The following is a 19,476-nucleotide window of genomic DNA, read 5'->3' as shown; positions in this document are numbered from 1 at the left end:
AAGGACAGGTGACCCAGACAGTCCTGGGTGTCAGGTGGGCAGCTCGTGATATGAGACATAGATGATGGGAGAGGGAGCAGTTCCTGGAAGTGGAGAGATTTGCTTTGGCCATGACTCTGGGGCCACCAGATTCCCATGTCATCCAGTCATCCCCTAAGCCTGTACATGGGGGAAGGGGTCCTGCTCCAGGCCTAGGGGAGGTGGGAAACGGGCAGGGGTGCCGTCAGGACCCTAGCCTACTGAGGTCCCGGGTAAGGGGGACGAAGGATGCCTACATTTGAGGGGGGAAGCAGAGAACTTCACAGGGATCAGAGGAACTGTAGGAAAGGAAAGAGAGGGTCTGCTTTGAGGAGAGGGAGCGCCTCGTGGCAGGTGGACCCTAGGCCCCGGACATGCCCTCGTGGTCACCGAGCATCAAAAGTGCACTGGGCCTGGATGAAGCCTGCCGCAGCCTCAGACCCCGGCTTCTTGGTGGCTGTGGCTGCCGCCACTCCAGGCCACCTGCCTGGCCACACTCCTTTCCCCTCATGAAATGTGATTTTTTAAAAGATTTTATTTATTTATTTGACAGAGAGGGATCACAGTTAGGCAGAGAGGCAGGCAGAGAGAGGGAGAAGCAGACTCCCTGCTGAGCAGAGAGCCCCATGCAGGGCTCGATCCCAGGACCCTGGGACCATGACCTGAGCCGAAAGCAGAGGCTTAACCCACTGAGCCACCCAGGTGCCCCTGAAATGCGGTATTCTTAACGCTCCTATTGTGGTCTGAATTACTTCAATTCATGACAAATGAAAATGTTAACTGCAATATTTTCAGAGCTTTCTTTCCTACCAAAACATAATTTTCTGGGCCAATTTAATTAACCTATTTTATAAAGTAAACCTTGCAGGGACTTGACTTGACGCAACAATTTTATTCATAAGTTTTGTATTTCGGAAGCTGGTAGCAGCTGCAGTTTGCACGGCAGGGCTGGCGTGCGTGCTCACTGAAGGCACATCCTGTTTTGTAGATGACTTCAATCGGGTGATCCTCTCCATGAAAAGGGGTCAGGAATACACAGACTACATCAACGCCTCGTTTATAGATGTAAGTACAGGGGGCCCCGGACGTGCTTTGCGAAGATGCATGTTTCCTTCGTCTGTGATCACAGGGACTCCTAATTAACTGCTTTCGACAATCAGGAAGGAATCCTGAAATCCAAAAGATTTTGTTAGCAGAATGACTTGCATAAAAAAAAAAAAGAAAAAAGAAAAGAAAAGAAGGGATAATGAGTTTTGGGAATAGAGAGCGTAGGCGCCCTGCTAAGTAATTTGTTAGTTTCCGTTGTGTTTTTAAGACACAGCGTTTTTTCTGTTCTATCTCTAATATGCTCGGGTCACCCACTGGCACTGCGTGGCTCTCTGTCCTGCACTGTCTGCAACCCGCTCCACGGGGACGATGTGCTTGTGTGTTCAGGGCATGGTCACCGGCTGTCTCCACGCAAGGTGGCGTTAGCCGAGGAGTGGGTGGGGAAGGACACAGTGGCCGAGTGTGCATCAGAGCTCCCCTTTGTGGATGAGAAAACTGTGCCGGAGGTCACTTGGGCTGCGTGGAGGAACTGGGTTTGAATTCATTTCCTCTAAGTCCACACCCAGTCCACCCCCATGAGGCTAACTGAGCCGAAACACAGAAAGATGGGAGAGCAGAGCCACGGGCGCTGTCGCAGGGGACCGGTGTGTGTGTGTGTGTGTGTGTGTGTGTGTGTGTGTGTGTGTGTGTGGCTAGCCACACCCGCTCAGAGGGGACCCCGGGTGCTGCAGGGGAGAGAGCGGGCGCCCTGACCTGTCGCACGGTGCACGTGTGCATGCGTGCCCGCTGGGGCTCGGTGCAGCTGGGGAAGCCAGAAGATGCTCTCCATCCTCGGGCCTGGGTTCTCCTAAGCTAACCCCTGCATCTGCACAGGAACCGGCATGAGAGGAGGGCAGACTCTAATCTCTGTCCCCTGTTCCAAGGGCTACCGACAAAAGGACTACTTCATCGCGACCCAGGGACCGCTGGCGCACACAGTGGAGGACTTCTGGAGGATGGTGTGGGAGTGGAAGTGCCACACGGTCGTGATGCTGACGGAGGTCCAGGAGAGAGAGCAGGTCAGTGGCGCTCGTGGCCGGCCGGGGCCCTTGGAGGGGGGTAGTGTGCACCCCCGGCAGCCCAGCCCATCGGCGGTCCCCTGTGATGGGCCCACCCGTGGTCAGCTGCGGAGGCCAGGCCACGGCCCAGGTGGGAGACAGGCAGGAAATGGAAAAAAGATCCCGTTTGCTTAGCCATGACCACCCACACTGGCTTTTGGTCTTACCCAACGTTTTACATAGCCAGCCTCGCAAGTCTGTCATTTTGTTTTTCCGCAAATGCAAATTTGATCAAAACCTGTTGAACAAAACAACATTTACTCGTTTTCTTCAAGCCGTAAGGACATAGACATTGACATGGGCACCTTACGGACGGTGTCCTGGTTGGACGGAATGAGTCAGTGTTTCCCTGTCCCCAGAGCTCCATCTGGGCCCTGTTTACTGAGTTCAGTTAACAACACAGTAAGTGCTCATGAACCCACTCTCCAAACGAAAAACCGAACTTTGGTCAGTGATGGCCACTTATCTGGGAGCTCTTTCAAGACAGAACCACTACCCTGAACCCGTGTTTTGATTTCTTTGCTTCTTTTAAAAACAGTACATTGAGTTATAATACACGTATGATTCCATCCATATTTTTAAAGGGTACAAGTCAGCAATTTTTAGCATATTTACAGAGTTGTGAAACATCATCATTATTTAATTCCAGATCATTTCCATCAGCCCTTTTTCTTCTGTTAAGTCAAATGGGTCTTGGTCGGTCTCAGAACAAAGCCCCTACCCGTGAGCAGCCAGGCCCCATTTCTTCCTCCTCCACAACCACTCCTCTACTTTCCACCTCTGTGATTTGCCTGTTCTGGACATTTCCTGTAAATGAGATCATACGACCTGTCTTTTGTGATTGAATTTTCATGTTTTCTAGTTTTAACCATGTTGTATCCAAAATAGGTTCTTTTTCTCTCGACGACTCGCCTTCTGTTGTATGGGCCGTTGTTTGGGCGTACCACACTATCTCCCATTCGTCTGTTGATGGACGTGTGGGTTGTTTCCACTCTGGAGCTATTATGAATCACGTTGGAAACGTCCATGTTGGAGTTCTTACATGGATTTGTTTTCGTTTCTCCTGGGTAGACACCTCGGGGTAGAATTGCTGGGCCATATTGTAACTCCGTCTCTCTAACTCATCTGGCTGGACGTTTGGAAGAAGGTCCACAGCAGCCACCCCATTTCCTGCTCCCACCAGAGTATACAGGGTTTCCAGTTTCTCCACCAACACTTATTACTGCTGGTCTTTTTATGATTTTAAAGATTTTTAAAAATTTATTTGAGACAGAGAGAGAACAGGGGGAGTGGCAGAGGGAGAGAGAGAAATGGGGAGCTCCCTGAGCTGGAAGCCCAATGCGGGGCTTGATCCCAGGACCCTGAGATCATGACCTGAGCTGAAGTCAACCGCTTAACCAACTGAGTCACCCAGGAGCCCCACTACTGATCTTTTTAAAGCCATCCTTGTGGATGTGGTCTTGGCTTTTCAGAAATCCTATATGTGTATGTCTTAAAGCTACTGTTCAGTTTTGCTTGCTATCGAACTTTCTATGAGGGGGTCATTACAGCGCGTATTCTTCCGGGACTTGATTTCCACACTCAGAAGGATGCTTCTGATGCGCTCCTGCATCGATGCCTGTGGCCGTGGCTCATCCCTCAGTGTGTCCTTGTGTCTCACTGCACACAGTGCACCCTGCATCCATTTATCTATCCCTTCTCCTGTCACGGGCATTTGGGTCAATTGCGTTTTTTTGTTTTTTTGTTTTTTTGTTTTTTTTTTTTACAAATGGTGCTACTAGTACATTCTCCTACAGTTCTCATGCTGCACAAGGAGTGGCCTGTACCCCAGGGACAGAATGCTACATTGGAGAGTGACAGTCTGAATTGACAGGATAGTTCCTGAAGTGGACACTGGCGATGGAGGAGAGAGATCCCTCATGACTTCCCTAGTATTGCTAGGGCTCCTCGTGTTTGCTGACTGACTAGGCGTACGTATGCATCACCGCTCCTAGGCCCTGACTGGCATCCCTCTGATTGCTCTGAAGTCAGGCATCACTTCATACATTTACGGATGGCATGTTCCCTCCGTGCAAGATGCCTGGCCAGGCCTTTCCCCCGTTTTGCTAGTGAGTCGTTTGTTCTTCTTGTGTTGACTTGTAAGAATTCTTTACATATGCTTGATTCTAATCCTTGGTCAGTTGTGTGAACTACAAATATCTTGTCACCATTGATGGCATGTCTTTTCGCTTTCTCGGCCATGTTGGTTGATGAAGAGAAGTTTTTTGTGTTCTTTTTTTTAAAAAAAAATTATTTATTTATTTGACAGACAGAAATCACAAGTAGGCAGAGAAGCAGGCAGGGGGACGGGGGAGAGGGGAAGCAGACTCCCTGCTGCGCAGAGAGCCCAATGCAGGGCTGGATCCCAGGACGCTGGGATCATGACCCGAGCTGAAGGCAGAGGCTTTAACCCACTGAGCCCCCCAGGCGCCCTCATTGTGTTCTAATCTGATGTCATAATCTTTGTGTCGTGGGTGGTTCACTCTTTTGAAGTCTTGTTTTTTAGTAAGTCCTCCTGTACCCCCAAAAGAAAAGATATTTTCGTCTAAGGCTCTCACAGTTCTGTTTTTGACTTTAAGTTTTAACCTGTCTGGGTTTCCTTTATGAAGGTTCAAAGCTACCAGATATGGTAGTGCATGTTGTGCACTGCCCAACTCCAGGAGGGCTGGACTGTTCCTATCAGTCCTGGTAGAGTGTGAGTCAGGGACCCACCCCTTTTCCTATATGGAAAACCAATTTTCATGCTCCGTTGATTGGATAATACCTTCCTGTATCCGAGTTCCGAAGACACACCTGTTTCTGGATTCCCTTGGTCAACAGGTGTTAGCCGGCATCCATACTCGCGTTTGTTAGTGATTTACTGCGTCAGATGAGATGCGCCAAACGGTCCGAGAGCCATCCTGCAGCATAACATCAAACCACTAACAGGGCGTTATTTCGTGTGAGACTTAAAATTTCATTTTATCCCCCAAGGATAAATGCTACCAGTATTGGCCGACAGAGGGCTCCGTGACTCATGGCGAAATAACAATCGAAATAAAAAGTGATACGCTTTCGGAAGCCATCAGCATACGGGACTTCCTGGTCACCTTCAATCAGGTATTGTCGCTGGTGCTGTGGGCTCTCGTAGACAGACGGCCCCGAAGTGGCCGTCAGGGGCTCCTTTCCATGGTCCCGGCACATCCCGCTCCTCCAGGCTTTTCTAACTGGTGCATTCGGATCAGTGGGCAGCGTGTGAATAGGGAGCCGTGTCATCAAGGGGCAGATCTCCTCTAACATTCGGACCTCCGTGGTCGTGTGCGTCCTTGCCGGAGCACGAGAGAGGGAGGGGGAGCACAGCGCCAACTCACAGCCACAAACACCCGCTCAGGAGAAATGGCAGCGGCGGGGACAGGAGGACGAGGGGGTGTGGATGAAGCCGCAGAGGCCTCTCCAGGCTTTTCCAGAGCGTCTGGGACAGGAGGGGTCCTGGCTTCTAGGAAAGAGACGATCCTGTTTTCTCAAGCAAAGCTGCCAGGATCGGTCCCGTGTCCGGCGGGCCCTGGCGGGGGCTCTGGGGACATCCTCTGCGTATCCCGCTCCTCATTCTGTGGCCTTCTGCTCTGGGGTGCACTCGGCCTTACAGACAGCCTGGCCGGGACCCCCAGGCCAGCCAGAGGGGGACTGTGCCGGCCGTCGGAGGACCCAGGAGGACCCCAAGCCTGGGCCCTGCTCCACGGGAGGGTAGGTCTGTTCCTGGATGGTCGGGGCTGCGTGAGCAGAAACGCCCTCCCCTGCCCGCAGCCGCTGGCCCACCAGGAGGAGCAGACCCGCGTGGTCCGCCAGTTCCACTTCCACGGCTGGCCCGAGATCGGGATTCCTGCCGAGGGCAAGGGCATGATCGACCTCATCGCGGCTGTGCAGAAGCAGCAGCAGCAGACGGGCAACCACCCCATCACCGTGCACTGCAGGTGAGCCGCCGGGGCCGGGGTGCCCCTCCTGGTGAGTGGTGGGGTGCAGACCCCACGCCCAGCCTGCGGCTCCCAGCCGCGGCGCATCGTCCCCGAGACTTTCCCTACACAGAGAGCTTTAGGTGCCTAAATGTCATCTTAACTACACACAGGAGACCTCATGGGACGAGGAGCCGGGAAATGACTCAAACACTCGTTTCCATGAGCTTCTGAAGTCCTCCCCAGACCAGCCAAACATAGCTCAGACTGACCTGTTCCCAAAATTCAGCTGCTTGTGTTCACTTTGGAAGATGTGCTGGCTCTGGCTGATGTGCTCACCCCTCCCTGTCGTCCCCCCCCAACCCCCTGGGCTCCGGGAACCGAGGCAGGGCTACAGCACGTCCTCACGGAGGGCAGATTTTTCTGGAGCCCCCTAAGATGTCCCGGCTGGGACTGCTCCCAGAGGCCTGCCGCCCACTCCAGCCCCAAGCCTTTCAACCCAGCTCCCAAGCCAGGTGCCAGGGAGGCCCGAGGAGGGACATGTGCTCAGGGGAGTGCCTGGAGACAGTGGGCGTCCCCATCAAGGATGCCCCCATCCACGCTCGCCATCCACGCTTATCAAGGGGAATCTGGCAAAATCCAAATCCAAAGACGTGCAGGCTCCAGGTCCTGGTCAGGCCAACCCCTCCCCCATGCCAGCGGGAGGCCTTGGCCGCCACTCCAGAGCTCTCCCCAGCAGGAGGTGGGGGCATTTTCATTCTCGAGGATGCTGATTTGCTTCTAAAGCTGTTCTTCTGTTTCTTCTTCCACTTGTGGCTTCCGCTGGTTTTTGTGCCTGCCATTGCCCCCTTACTCCTTGGAGCCCCCAGAGCCTGGGCTGAACGTGGAGGGTTCGGACCGCTTCACGTGGGACCAGCCTGGGTGCACTCTGGCCTGGCCAGGAGGGGGAGCACAGAACGCGGTTTTTGGTTCTTGGGGGGCTTTGTAGACCTCCTTTGGAATAAACTAAAAATCCATTCCTTTGCGTTTTGCCTCCAGAGACCCAGACAGTTTAGCACATGGAAGGCAAAGGTGAACAAGGTCCCACAGGGCAGAGGTGGGGACAGGTCATCAAAATAGGTCAGGAGCCTCAGAACCAGCCCGCGTGCGGGACTGTGGGCCTGGAGGACTCTGGAGGAAGTCAGCGGGACCTGCCCGCTTTAGGCCTGCTCTCTTGGCTCTCCGGGGGGTGCCCGGGCTCTGCTCCTGTGGGCTCATCCAGCACAGCAAGAAGACGATCATCTTAAAGGGAGTAGACCCAGATCTCCACTGCTGGGAAGCATTCCTTGTCTAACCCTTCCTGGCAGGGACCGCCCTCTGTCTGGCCTCACCCTTTGTAAACCAGCACCTCTCCGAAGGCGGCCGCTAGCACAGGGGAGTCTAGCCAGAGAGGACCTTTCCCTAGTCCCGACCCAGGAGGGTCTACAATTCTGACAAGTGGTGCTGACGCTGCTGGTCCTGGGGACCGCACCCTGAGAACCACCGGTCTCCACGAGGGAGGAGGGACATTGTCGCCCTGGCTGGAAAGCTTGTAATCGGTCTCCTCCAGCTTGAGAGACACATTTCTGCTGCAACGGGGCAAGTTTTAGGAATTTCATGTTTCCTGACTCTTGCTCCATGTAGATGAACCTTAGAAACGCCGGCTTTGGTCGCTTTCAGTGATGATGGCTTCCGCGTGGATGTGTAGGGATGGGCTGTGGGCTGTCCCTTTCTCGTCCCCGCGCGTGAGTGTGCTTGTCTGCATGAAGCACTTTCCCTCCCCAGTGCTGGAGCCGGGCGGACAGGCACCTTCATAGCGCTCAGCAACATTCTGGAACGAGTAAAAGCCGAGGGCCTTTTAGACGTGTTCCAAGCTGTGAAGAGTTTGCGGCTTCAGAGACCACATATGGTGCAAACCCTGGTAAGAGACGGAGCCATGGGGATGTTTCTGGAAGGGTCAAGAGTTGTCTTACATTGGATTTGATGTCTGTTTCATTAAAGGAGCTCGAGTGTGTGGGGAGGGAGGAGGGTGAGTTCCCATGGGAGAGAGCTCATGGTCCTCTGCACAGTGAAGCTTGATGGGCCCCCTTCCTTCCTCGTCTCTGCTGGGGACTGTCCCCTGGGCAGGACGTAGGAGGAGGAGTGAATTCATGGCTTCAGACTGTGAGACCCCTCGGACACATGCAGCGATGACGGCAGCTTGCTGTGTCTCTGTGGCTCCTCCAGCATTTTCTGGCGCCGTTCTCTTGCGTCCTGTGACAAATCCACACACTTCCTGGTTTGCAGAAGACGTGCCTCCTCGCCAAACTTGGTGATGGTTCTACCCCAATAAGTACAATTTCAGAAACTGTTAGAATCCGTCATTTTTCTCCAGTCTTCCCGTTTTTACATGCCCCGCCCCCTTGCACTCACTCTGCGTGGCTAATGGGATCCCGACTCCAGCAGGCTTAGAAGGTGGCAGGAGAGACTTCCAGAACCTTCCCATCATGGGGGAAGCTGCTAGAATCACCGAGCGAGCGGGGTTGCCCTCCCACCCTCAGGCTGGACAGAGCATGGTTCTCATCCTGAGGGCATCCCAGGGAGGCCTGGAGAGAGTTCACACTCCTCCATGGCCAGGCCGCCCTTACGCTTTCTGGGGCTCAGACCCAGGCAGGCATCAGGATAGTTAAGGCTCTTCCTGATGGTCCCAAAGCACAGACAGGTTTGAGACCCACTGTGACTGAAGGAAATGGGGTGGCTGCCGGGTCCCCACACCCCTGCCTCGCGTGCCCCTCTTGAGGCCAGACCATGACTGAAAGCAGGAAGGAGATGGTGCTGGGGGCCCCTCTGCTCTCCTTAGAGCCCTGATCCCAGTGCAGACTGTCCTTCTTGCTAGAGCTCTGGAAGATGCTAGAGGGGTCCTTCTAAAAGCCATGCCTGCCTCCTGCTAGCTAATACCGCCTAGCGGCATCACAAACATGAACGACTTTGGGTGTGGAAAAACCAGAGGCAGACCCCTCCATGGAGGGCTTCCCAGATCAAAATAATAATAATGAATGGGAACATCCTCCAAAAAAATTCCGTTTTGAATTCTAAGCCACAGTCTCTCATCTTCTTTCCTGACGGCTTTTAAGTCCACTACAGGCTTCCCCAGCCAGAGGTGGTAGCTTTAGTCCTGCGCGGCCCCCATTAAATAGGAAACCTAAGCCAGGGCCTCCCTTCGACGCTTGGACTTCAGGCTGTCATCCCAAAGGCAGGGCTGGCCCCCTCGTGCCTCTGCGGCCTTGAACAAGCTCCTTCCACTTTCTGGACTTTCGTTCTTTATCTGTGGAAAACGGGGGGATGGCACCTGCCTCTAGTTGACATGCATGTTTGCTTTGTGTGTGTGCATCGGGGGCCCACCAATGCCTGGCCCGGGCAGGCCCCTGGCGACCGTGGCAAAGAACATCTCTAGTCTGGCTCAGCATGCAAACTCTCCCTCGGTTTTGAAGGGACCTCAGCTCCCACAGATTCGTTGGGTCTGCCCACGTGTCCTATCTCCAGGAGCCCGTCCTTCTGAACGCCCCTGACTCAGCTCTGCTCTTTCCACTGCCGCTTCTCCCCGCACCCCTCCCTGGGAAGCTGCCCATGGCTGTCGTTGAGCTTGGGTCTGTACCCTCTGGTCTGGTGACACAGTTTAACAGAGTGTTTGTAACCTGACTTGGAAAGTCAGCCAATTGCTGGCCACTCGGCAGGACTCCTGAGACAGGCTTTAGGGCAGCACGCATTCCAAGGCAAAAAGTGTTTTTGTTTTTATTTTTTTCCTGGGACCTTTGTGCCTTGATGGGAAATGTCTGTGACCTGAGGTGTGGCCTGTGTCATCTCAACACATTGCCAAAATACACACCATTGATCACTGGGCACCAGTGGCTTGGACTCGAGACACAGCGTGGATGGGTCACAGTTAGCTCTTGTGTTTGCTGCTAAAACAGAAAGGGATTAATGGTGTTTCCACTTCCTCCAGGATGGGAGGCAGCTGTGATGTGAGGCTGAAGTAACTTCCAAATTTGGGAGAGAAGATGGGCGGGGCTGGGGAGCCACACTCGGTCTCTCCTGCTTCCCAGGCCCCTCCCTCGAGGGCCCAATTGCTATGCGCCACTCAGACAGCAAGTACCGGGGTCCACAAGGACCCAGACCCTGTTACCTGAGAGGCAGGTTAGCAGCCTGTTGCTCCTCAAACCTCCGGGGTCCTCTCGGCATCTGCCGGCTGACTGTCATGCACGCAGATCTCCAGAATCTCTGGCAGCTGCCCTTGGCTCCTGTTCCCATGGAATGCCCAGAACTGGCAGACGCCGCAGGTCCTGCATAGCCGCCCTCCATCCTCCCCTCCATCTGCCCACCGCCCCGCCTCGCTGCCTCACCCCCTCCAAGAGCCGGGGGGAGGACAAGAGGTGCACGGCCGTGTTCTCATGAGTTGAATGCCTCAGACAGAAAGAGGCAACATTCTCCTGAAATGTAGTAAAATTTATATAAAACAATGTCCCCTCTTTAGAGTAAGCTTGGGCTAAAAGTAGCCTAGATTTTCCTCCTTTTAACTTTCACAGACTGCTTCTTTGTGACACAGTGAAGTTCAGTATCCCGACGTCTCTCACGGTCATCCCAAAAATACCTGTTTTCCAGTTTAAATATGAAAACTGAAGACCTTTTACTCAGACTGTCCTAAAATACGACAAGTTGAAGCTAAATATCGACATGTTCCATATAAAACAATAACTTTAGGGCCGCCTGGATGGTTCAGTCTGTTAAGTGTCCGGCTTGTGATTTCGGCCCAGGTCATGATCTCAGGGTCCTGGGTTTGAGGCTCGCGATGGGCTCTGCGCTCGGCAGGGAGCCTGCTTGGGACTCTCTCTCCTTCTGCCCTTCCCCCACCCTGCTCACTCTCTAAATAAAATCTTAAAAACAACAACAACAACAAAAATCCAGCTTCATTTTGAAGTGCCCAAAAAGTAAATTTTGTAACCAGTCACACTCTTTTATGTCTTCTTTTAAAATGTTTCTCCCAATTAAATTAATGGATTTTTAAAAATGTATCATTTTAATGTATTCTTGGTTTTTTTTTTTTTCAGGAACAGTATGAATTCTGCTACAAAGTGGTACAAGATTTTATTGATATATTTTCTGATTATGCTAATTTCAAATGAAAATTCCTGCCTTAAAATATTTTTTAATTTAATGGTCAGTATATTTTATAAAAATCATGTTAATTTATTTCATAGTTGACATTAATGCCCGTCCTAATTTCTCTGTATATATTTTGTTATGCTTTGAAGGCCACTTGCTGTAAAAACTGGAACCGTGTATTAAGGTTAAGTAATGTCCCATAAAATATATTTCTGCTAATACCAGTAAATATGTTAATTTTGCATCAGATGCATCCCATTGTTGAATTTCACACGTGCAGCACTTCTAAATGTTAAAAATCTGAATATGCAACGTGTGCTTACGCAGGAGAGAAAACAAAAGCCTGCGCTGTTAAGAAAGCGGTTGAGACTCAAGAATCAGTTGAAAATTCTCTTTCCTGACAATGTTTTTACAGTCCTGGGCAGTGGCATTTGGGGGAAGGTGAAATGTTCACGAGGCTACACTGTAAATAGGGAATCCTGTGAAATCCTCTGTTGGAACTCGTGTGCTTGATTTTCACATTTTAAAGATCAAAGACTACAGCCTGATGGCAGGTATAGAACACGTTAGCGTCATTGGTGGCTGCGGGGTGACACGTGGACATGCATTTACTCAATGCCGGGTCCCTGCCGTCTTGGCCGGAAGAGGGGAGATGTAGGCATGGGTGGAAAGGTTCCCCCACGGCTCTGTGTCCAGCGAAACCAGCTCTCAAGCTGTGCTTCCACGTAGCCACTTGCCGTCCGTCTGTCTGGGCGTCTGACTCAGACGACCCCCTGAGAATCCAACCGACTGCCTTTCTCAGCCTTGCCTCCCACTCTGCCCCCGCCCCCCAGCTGGTTTGAGCTCTCCCAGAGGCTCAGCACCAGCCACTTCCCAGTCCTCAGGTTCAGATAAAGCTGGACGGGTGACTCACACAGCCGCAAGGAGCACACGCTTGGGGAGAAAACCACAAGCAATTACGCTTTCAACTTTCTGAGAAACATTTTGGTATTAAAAAAAAATCTTGTAAAAGCGAAGATTGTTTGTAAGAAAAGAAATCTTAAAATCTAGATTTATACAGTTTTTATTTAGAAGTCCCACTCCCCAATATTTAAATAAAAGAAAAAGAGAGAGAAATCCTTAAATCTAAAAGCTAAGTTATTTTTGAATGGAAATACTACTGAGACCTTTGACACTGGGCAGTAATGATCTCACTGCCGGACAGGATCGGCTTGTGGGGCAAAAAAAAAGCGGGGGGGATGAATGTAGGAAAGTTTAACTCAATGACAGTGATCTTTCTATGCCGTTTGGGAGCAGATGAGCACAATATATATAATATATATAACATATATATATATATTATATATATATTTATTTATGAATGACACCTGCTCTAACTTACTAAAAGCATTTAACATGTACATTTGGGGTACTTTTTCTTTTCTTTTCTTTTCTTTTTTTGCTTTTTAAAAGAAATATAAAGGCCTTATGTGACATTTCCACTGAGAAGTGATTGCCCCCTCCCATTTCACTGTTCATCCTGTGTCCATCCCTGGTGTGCACCCTGCAGCTCCAGGGCTGGTTACCTGCTAACAGCAGCCTTGTCGTAATCAAGCCTCCGCTGCTCCTCTGAGCCCCACCCTTGGACAAGAGGAGGGACCTGCTGGAAGGGCACGAGTACAACTTGGTGACCACTGCCACCACCGCCGCCAGCCGCATCCCTGGGTCACACACGGCACTGCTGAATGCAGCCCTCTCTCCCCTTCCCGGTGCAGTTAGAATGCATTGGGGTTAAGGAGGAAAATGGAGGGAACTTCCAAGATGCACCAGTTGGTCCCATATGTTTTCATTGTTAAAATCCCAAGTCCAAAGCCTTTCTTTGACTGAAGGAGAAGAGAGGGAACCAAGCTTTCATTTGGCACCAAACCCTAGAAACGGAGTGGGCCAGTTGTGACGAAGATGACTAATACTGTATGTGAGGGTTTAAAGTCAAAGTCGAGGGAATGGATTTGGGTCTAATTTAGGAACCCTCATTAGAATCTGACAGGCCTTTTAGTGGCCTGCCTGCCATCTCTTGGATGGAGATTAAGGTCAACCTTATCTAGGGTGCCCTCGGGAAAGTGCCCCATGTGTGTGTTCTTCTCTTTCCCTTATCCACTGCAGGCATCCTGGCACCCACTGTGGCCCTTCCAATTCTGGAGACAAAGCAGAAGCCGCGGTCCCTTGGAGGGACTTGCCTTTCTGGGGGCTTGGGAATTGCAGCCTCATGGCCTCTGCCCAGCTCCTGCCCCCAGTCCAAGGCCCCCCAGTCTCTTCGGGCACTTGGGAACTGGCCATGCTCTCTGCGTCAGCCAGGAAACTGACCTCTTCTTTCCCCTCGGTCAAAGTCGGTCCAATGTACATAACAGACAGCCCCACCCCCACAGCGCCGCCGCCGCTGTCCTTCCCTTCACGTTTTTGTATGTTGCATGCGGTTGCATTCAAATGCCAAATAGCGATTAGGAGCCTACCGTTCTGATCGGCAAGCTGTACGGTCACTGTGTGACTCACTTTACTGTTTCTCTCCACGTGCTAGACGAATGAAGAATGCACACCAGTGTTTTAAAAGGTATTTTTATGTGTTTTTAAAAACTTTTTAAAATGAGCCTGACATGTCTGTTTCAGCATTCCGAGACATGCCCATGTTATTTTTAAAATGTATGATTACTGATACTTTTGTTTAACTCAGTTGTGTTTAATTTATGTGCAATCTTTATAATGTATGTATGTATTCCCCTTTCAACGATCATATTTTCTTTTATTACATCTATAATTTGATCTTGCTCTGATTATAATGCCAGTGAATGTTGCTGAATTCTTTGTATATGCAAATTGCAAGATCTAAAACACTCTGATGCAAGGATAAATCTTTACTTTGACTTCCAGCCTGTGTCTCTTTCTTCTATGAAATCTCTTCATTGCATTCAAACGGTGCCTTACTTCCTTTCAGACAAGACATTCATTAGGAGGTAGACACTGATTTATGTAGACAATTAATTTAGGACTTTTAAAATCTAGCTCAGCTCTGGCATGAGGACAGCCCGGACACTGGGCATGGTGTCCAGGGGGTTGGCCCAAGTTCCCAGCCGCTCTTCAGAAGGCGTGGGCTGTGTGTGCAGCACGGAGTGATAACTCGCCCTTCTGGGAGCTTGTGCTCCTCTTGGAGTCCAAACAGGGATCTGTGCTCTGAGCAGTGGGTTCTCCGAGTCCCCTGAAAGAGGACAGAATGCTGGAAGTCCACGACCAGGTGGAATCTGAACGTCCTTCCAACGCTGCTGCTTTTCCTCCTAAAATCTGAAACCTTGTCCGACCTCCCTTTGCACATCCGTATGTCTCTGGTCATCCCCACATCTCTCTCTGCACCCCTCCACCTTCACCCTCCTCCCGGACCCACACACAAACATCCTCTTTCAGATATTCTAGGAATAATGTGGAATTTAAACATATGCTGCTTAGTTTTTTAAAGATTTTATTTATTTGGCAGAGAGAGAGAGAGAGAGTACAAGCAGGGGAAGCAGCAGAGGGAGAGGGAGAAGCAGGCTCCCTGCTGAGCAGGGAGCCCAATGCGGGGCTCGATCCCAAGACCTGGGGACCATGACCTGAGCTGAAGGCAGAGGGTTCACTGACTGAGCCACCCAGGTGCCCCCTTATGCTTCTTATTATTTGTTGTATTTATTTAATAAAAGTTATAAAGCTTGTTATATTTGTTAAAATGGACGATTTTATAACCTTTTCTTTCCCTCTCCCCTTCCTCCCGCCCCCAAAATCACCTGCTGTGAGATACCATTTGCTCCTATGGGCCATTTAATTACTGGGTGTTCCTCATGGGTCTGTCTGCTTGTCCCTTCTCAGCTCTAGGTACAGCAGGACCTGGCATAAAGGGACCAGAAAAAAGTGTAGGTGCAGACAGGAGAGGTTTGGGAGAGGGATGGTGGGGGCAGGAATGGTTGTCAACCAGACAACAGGGGACCAGGTGACTCAACCAACCTGACCAAGCCCACAGCCTCGGAAAAGGAAGAAAAGTTCGGCTGCCGGGGCTCCCCTCCTCCCCCGCCCCAACAAATGGAAACATTCAAACATGAGTTCACATGCTAATGACCTCGAACAGACTGGCAGGTTAGGGAGCCAGTTAGCCGGGGCTGAAGGAGCTTAACACCTGGCTGGGACTGAATGGTGTAGATTAGGGACGTGCCTTCTACCAGGCTACGTGGCATTTCCGAGCACTGAAGGACTCAAGGATGAGATACATCCAAAACTTAGAGAACTCCTATGTGAAAACTTTGCATCTTAGAAGTGACAAAACCTGCCCCCTCTGGGCAGTTGTGTGAATCGCTTTTGCTCAGCGTTCTGCCTTAACATCTGGCTGTGTCTGCATATATGCAGCTTCCTCATCCCCCTTTAAAGGGCTACTTGGAATTCTCCGAACCTCACAAACTCTGATGGTCATCCCTCCATGAAGGACACTGGCTTGTATGCTGCAGGGTCGTGATGGAAACACTTGCACACACGTGCGTTTGCTCTAGGGTACAAAGTACTTCTCGTGGAGAGCTTCCTAGGGGTGAAATCTCTGGGTTATATGCATTTTAATATGTATCATCTTAAACATAAATAGTAACCGCCAGATCGCCAGAAGATGTCCCAACGCCTTCACCGCAGCTGGGGCCTGTTTCCCTTTGCATCACTAACCCTGGGTATGAGCAAACCTCTTAGTTTTTGCAAAACTGCAAGGCAGAAAAGTCATACTTCATTTCCACTTGCATTTCCCTAACTTCCAGTGGTTGGAGCATCTTTTCACACTTTTATTACTTGTAGTTTATCTGTGAATCACCAATTCATGTTTTATACGTTTTCCAAATTTTTTTATCCATTTCCAAAAAGTCACTTGACTTTTTCTCATTGATTTATTGTGATTCTTTTTATCACATAAACACCAACACTTTGTTATTCAAATCAGAAATATTTCCCTTCAATACATTGTAGAAGATTATCGTTGACGGCTGCTTAAACCCCTCACCCAGGAAGCTCTGGGACTCACCAGCTGACGGACTGGGCTGGTGAGCACGGCCTGATTCTGCCCAACAGCAGGGCCCTCTGTGGGGCCCAGTAAGCATACCAGATAGAACTCTCATTCCCATGAAATCATCATGGAGACACGAGGAGGGCTTTGTGCGAACAAGTCATGGGCATTCCTTTCCTTTGTAAAGACCAACAGTCATGAGCTCCCGATTTACAGATACCAGATGCTCACGGCCCAGGGCCGGAGGCACCAAGACAGGGAGGATCGTGACCAGCCCTCAGGGGCCTGGGCAGTCTACACAGCCCTGGACTCGGGGGCGGGGGGGTCTGGAACTGTGGCTGGACTATGCTGTCGGGGAAGATGATTCCAGCAGCTCATCGAGGGGAAGCGCCTAGAAGGCCCAGCAAACGGTAGTATCCCCGCCACGTATCTTGACTTGTTTTCAGTAAAGAGGCAGCCTTTGCTTTATGAAGTTGACATCTGTGATGTCCTCCGTGACAACCCGGAAGCCACGACCCGGTCGGTGAGTGCCGGGCAATGGAGTCCCAGGCTCCCTGTCCTGACTTGTACTGGGATTGAGGGAGGCCCTCCCTTCTGTTCTTCCTCAGCCCCTCCAGGTAGGGATCGTTCCAGACACACGCAGACACCTGCCACCTTCCTCGACCTCCCGGCAGACCACTCTTCCCCGGGACCCAAGCGCTCCCCGCTGCTCCCACCCCTAGGAAGCCCCACATTCTCTCAGGATCTAGATCGGGCTCAGAGGCCAGAGAAAAGACTGAGGCTGACAGCCGCGGCTCAAATCCTCGTCCCTCGACCCACCCCTTCTGCCCAGACTGACCCCATGTGACCAGGGGCCCGCGGGTCCCCGTCTCTACCTGCGAGGGCCACTCCCCCCAGGCTAATGGGAGGGCTCACTGACCAGGAGAAAAAGTCGCAGTCCCACCACGGTAGACTCGTGGAGACGCGGACACGCTGGCAAAGCAGACCCTCTGACTCAGCCCCGGTCTGCTGCTCCCTGCTCTTGGCTCGTGTTTTTGCCTCCATTTCCCCTTACCCTTCCTTTAATAAAAAGCCTAAGTCTGAAAACAATGAATACTGTTATGCTGAAAAAAAAAAAAAAAAGAAAATGTAAAAAAAAAAAAGAAGAAAAGCCTAAGTCTGTGGGTTTTAAAATTTCATGTCACACACACCTGGCTGGGCACGTCGTGTGGCGGGGCCAGTGGAACACGGGGCTGGTGCACCCTTCACAGAAGGACGAAGCTTCGCCCAGCAGAGGCGGCCGGCTCCTGTTTCCAGAGCCGCGCACCACAGTTAGCGCGGGCGGCCTCCGGGGCAAGGCATGGGGAGCCAAGCCAGCCCGGGAACAGGCGACCCAGCTCCTCGAGAAGTCCCACCAGCGCCAAGCTCAGGACTGGAGGGAACCTTCTGTGAAACGGGGGTGGGGTGGTTGTGGGGTGGGGAGAGTCCTAGGCAGAGACAAGTGCAGTGCGTGCATGTGTGTGTGTGTGTGTGTGTGTGAGTAGTTTGTATGTAGGAGTGTTTGTACGAGAGTGTGGATGGGAGTGCGTGTTACTAGGAATGTAGCGTGAATAGGAGGAGGCATGTAGGACTGTGTGTGTGGGAGTTACGTGCTCATATGAGCGTATACGTGTGTGTATGGAGAGGGGGTCTGGCCTAAAGGAAGTCGGCAGCTGGCACAGAGTCAGAGCACAGAAAGTCAGAGGCTCCGGGCGGATTGCGCAGAACTGTGGAGGCAAAAATGTAAGAATTAGCAGTCAGAATGGCTAAAATGAACAAGTCAGGAAATGACAGATGCTGGCGAGGATGCGGAGAAAGGGGAACCCTCCTACACTGTTGGTGGGAATGCAAGCTGGTGCAGCCACTCTGGAAAGCAGCATGGAGGTTCCTCAAAAAGTTGAAAATTGAACTACCCTATGATTCAGCAATTGCACTACTGGGTATTTACCCTAAAGATACAAACGTAGTGATCCGAAGGGGCACGTGCACCCGAATGTTTATAGGATCAATGTCCACAATAACCAAACTATGGAAAGAACCTAGATGTCCATCAACAGATGAATGGATAAAGAAGAGGTGGTATATATACACAATGGAATACTATGCAGCCATCAAAAGAAATGAAATCTTGCCATTTACGATGACGTGGATGGAACAAGAGGGTATTATGCTTAGTGAAATAAGTCAATCGGAGAAAGACAACTATCATATGATCTCCCTAGTATGAGGAAGTAGAAATGCAACATGGGGGGTTTGGGGGGTAGGAAAAGAATAAATGAAACAAGATGGGATCGGGAGGGAGACAAACCATAAGAGACTCTTAATCTCACAAAACAAACTGAGGGTTGCTGGGGGGAGGAGGGCCGGGAGAAGGGGGTGGGGATATGGACATTGGGGAGGGTACATGCTGTGGTGAGTGTTGTGAAGTGTGTAAACCTGGCGATTCACAGACCTGTACCCCTGGGGATAAAGATACATTATATGTTTATAAAAAAAAAATTAAATGTAAAAAAAAAAAAAGTATACCTACAAAAAAAAAATAGTAAGAATAGGGGCTCCTGGGTGGCTCAGTGGGTTAAAGCCTCTGCCTTCAGCTCAGGTCGTGATCTCCAGGTCTTGGGATGGGGCCTGGCATTGGGCTCTCTGCTCCGCGGGGAGCCTGCTTGCTCCTCTCTCTCTACCTGCCTCGCTGCCTGCTTGTGATCTCTGTCTGGCAAATAAATAAATAAAATCTTAAAAAAAAAAAAAAAAAGAATAGTTTCTGTTCCCCGAGAACTTTCTATCAGACGGGATGTTGTTCACTTGGAATCTCGGGCCTGGAGACGTTACCAACCACCTGGCAAGTAGGTACTTCTGTCTCCCACCCTGTTCTCAGGCAGGAAGTTGGCCTGGTTGGTTACCAGCTGTCTGATGCTGTCCCCCAAAAGGCCAAGTGAAACGTGTGTCCTCGGACGGGTGTTGTCAAACACTGGCTCCAAAGAGCTTTCCTAAGCCAGCATCTATAGGCCTCAAAGATGAGAGCCGCCCTGTGCTCTCGAAACTGCACCGTCACAAGGCGAGGGGATGAGCCGGTGTACCGCAGTGAGGTTTTGGTTAGAACTGAACCCTAAAGGGTTGTTTAATTAACCAGTACGTC

At 50.9% G+C, this 19,476-nt stretch overlaps 1 protein-coding gene across 7 annotated transcripts in view; it reads left to right on the top strand.

The window, feature by feature from the left end:
• Positions 1-11,534, top strand: part of PTPRE (protein tyrosine phosphatase receptor type E) — a 41,202-nt gene extending 29,668 nt beyond the window's left edge. For 4 of the 7 annotated variants that reach the window (XM_032882080.1, XM_032882077.1, XM_032882084.1 and 1 more), the window contains 6 exons: positions 1,007-1,083; positions 1,989-2,123; positions 5,175-5,300; positions 5,985-6,151; positions 7,934-8,069; positions 11,233-11,534. In XM_032882080.1, coding sequence (XP_032737971.1) covers positions 1,007-1,083; positions 1,989-2,123; positions 5,175-5,300; positions 5,985-6,151; positions 7,934-8,069; positions 11,233-11,307 — 716 coding nt within the window. In that variant the 3' untranslated portion in view covers positions 11,308-11,534. Of the gene's footprint in view, positions 1-1,006; positions 1,084-1,988; positions 2,124-5,174; positions 5,301-5,984; positions 6,152-7,355; positions 7,482-7,933; positions 8,070-8,275; positions 8,357-11,232 lie in introns of those variants that run through there. The other 3 variants (XM_032882081.1, XM_032882082.1, XM_032882083.1) reach the window with 3 other exon arrangements.
• The last annotated feature ends 7,942 nt before the right edge of the window (positions 11,535-19,476 follow it).

The sequence above is a fragment of the Lontra canadensis genome, unplaced genomic scaffold (genome assembly GCF_010015895.1).
Source record: "Lontra canadensis isolate GAN:19392208 unplaced genomic scaffold, GSC_riverotter_1.0 scaffold79, whole genome shotgun sequence".
In the NCBI taxonomy this organism is placed as follows: domain Eukaryota; kingdom Metazoa; phylum Chordata; class Mammalia; order Carnivora; family Mustelidae; genus Lontra; species Lontra canadensis.
This window is presented reverse-complemented; position numbering and strand designations above follow the sequence as displayed.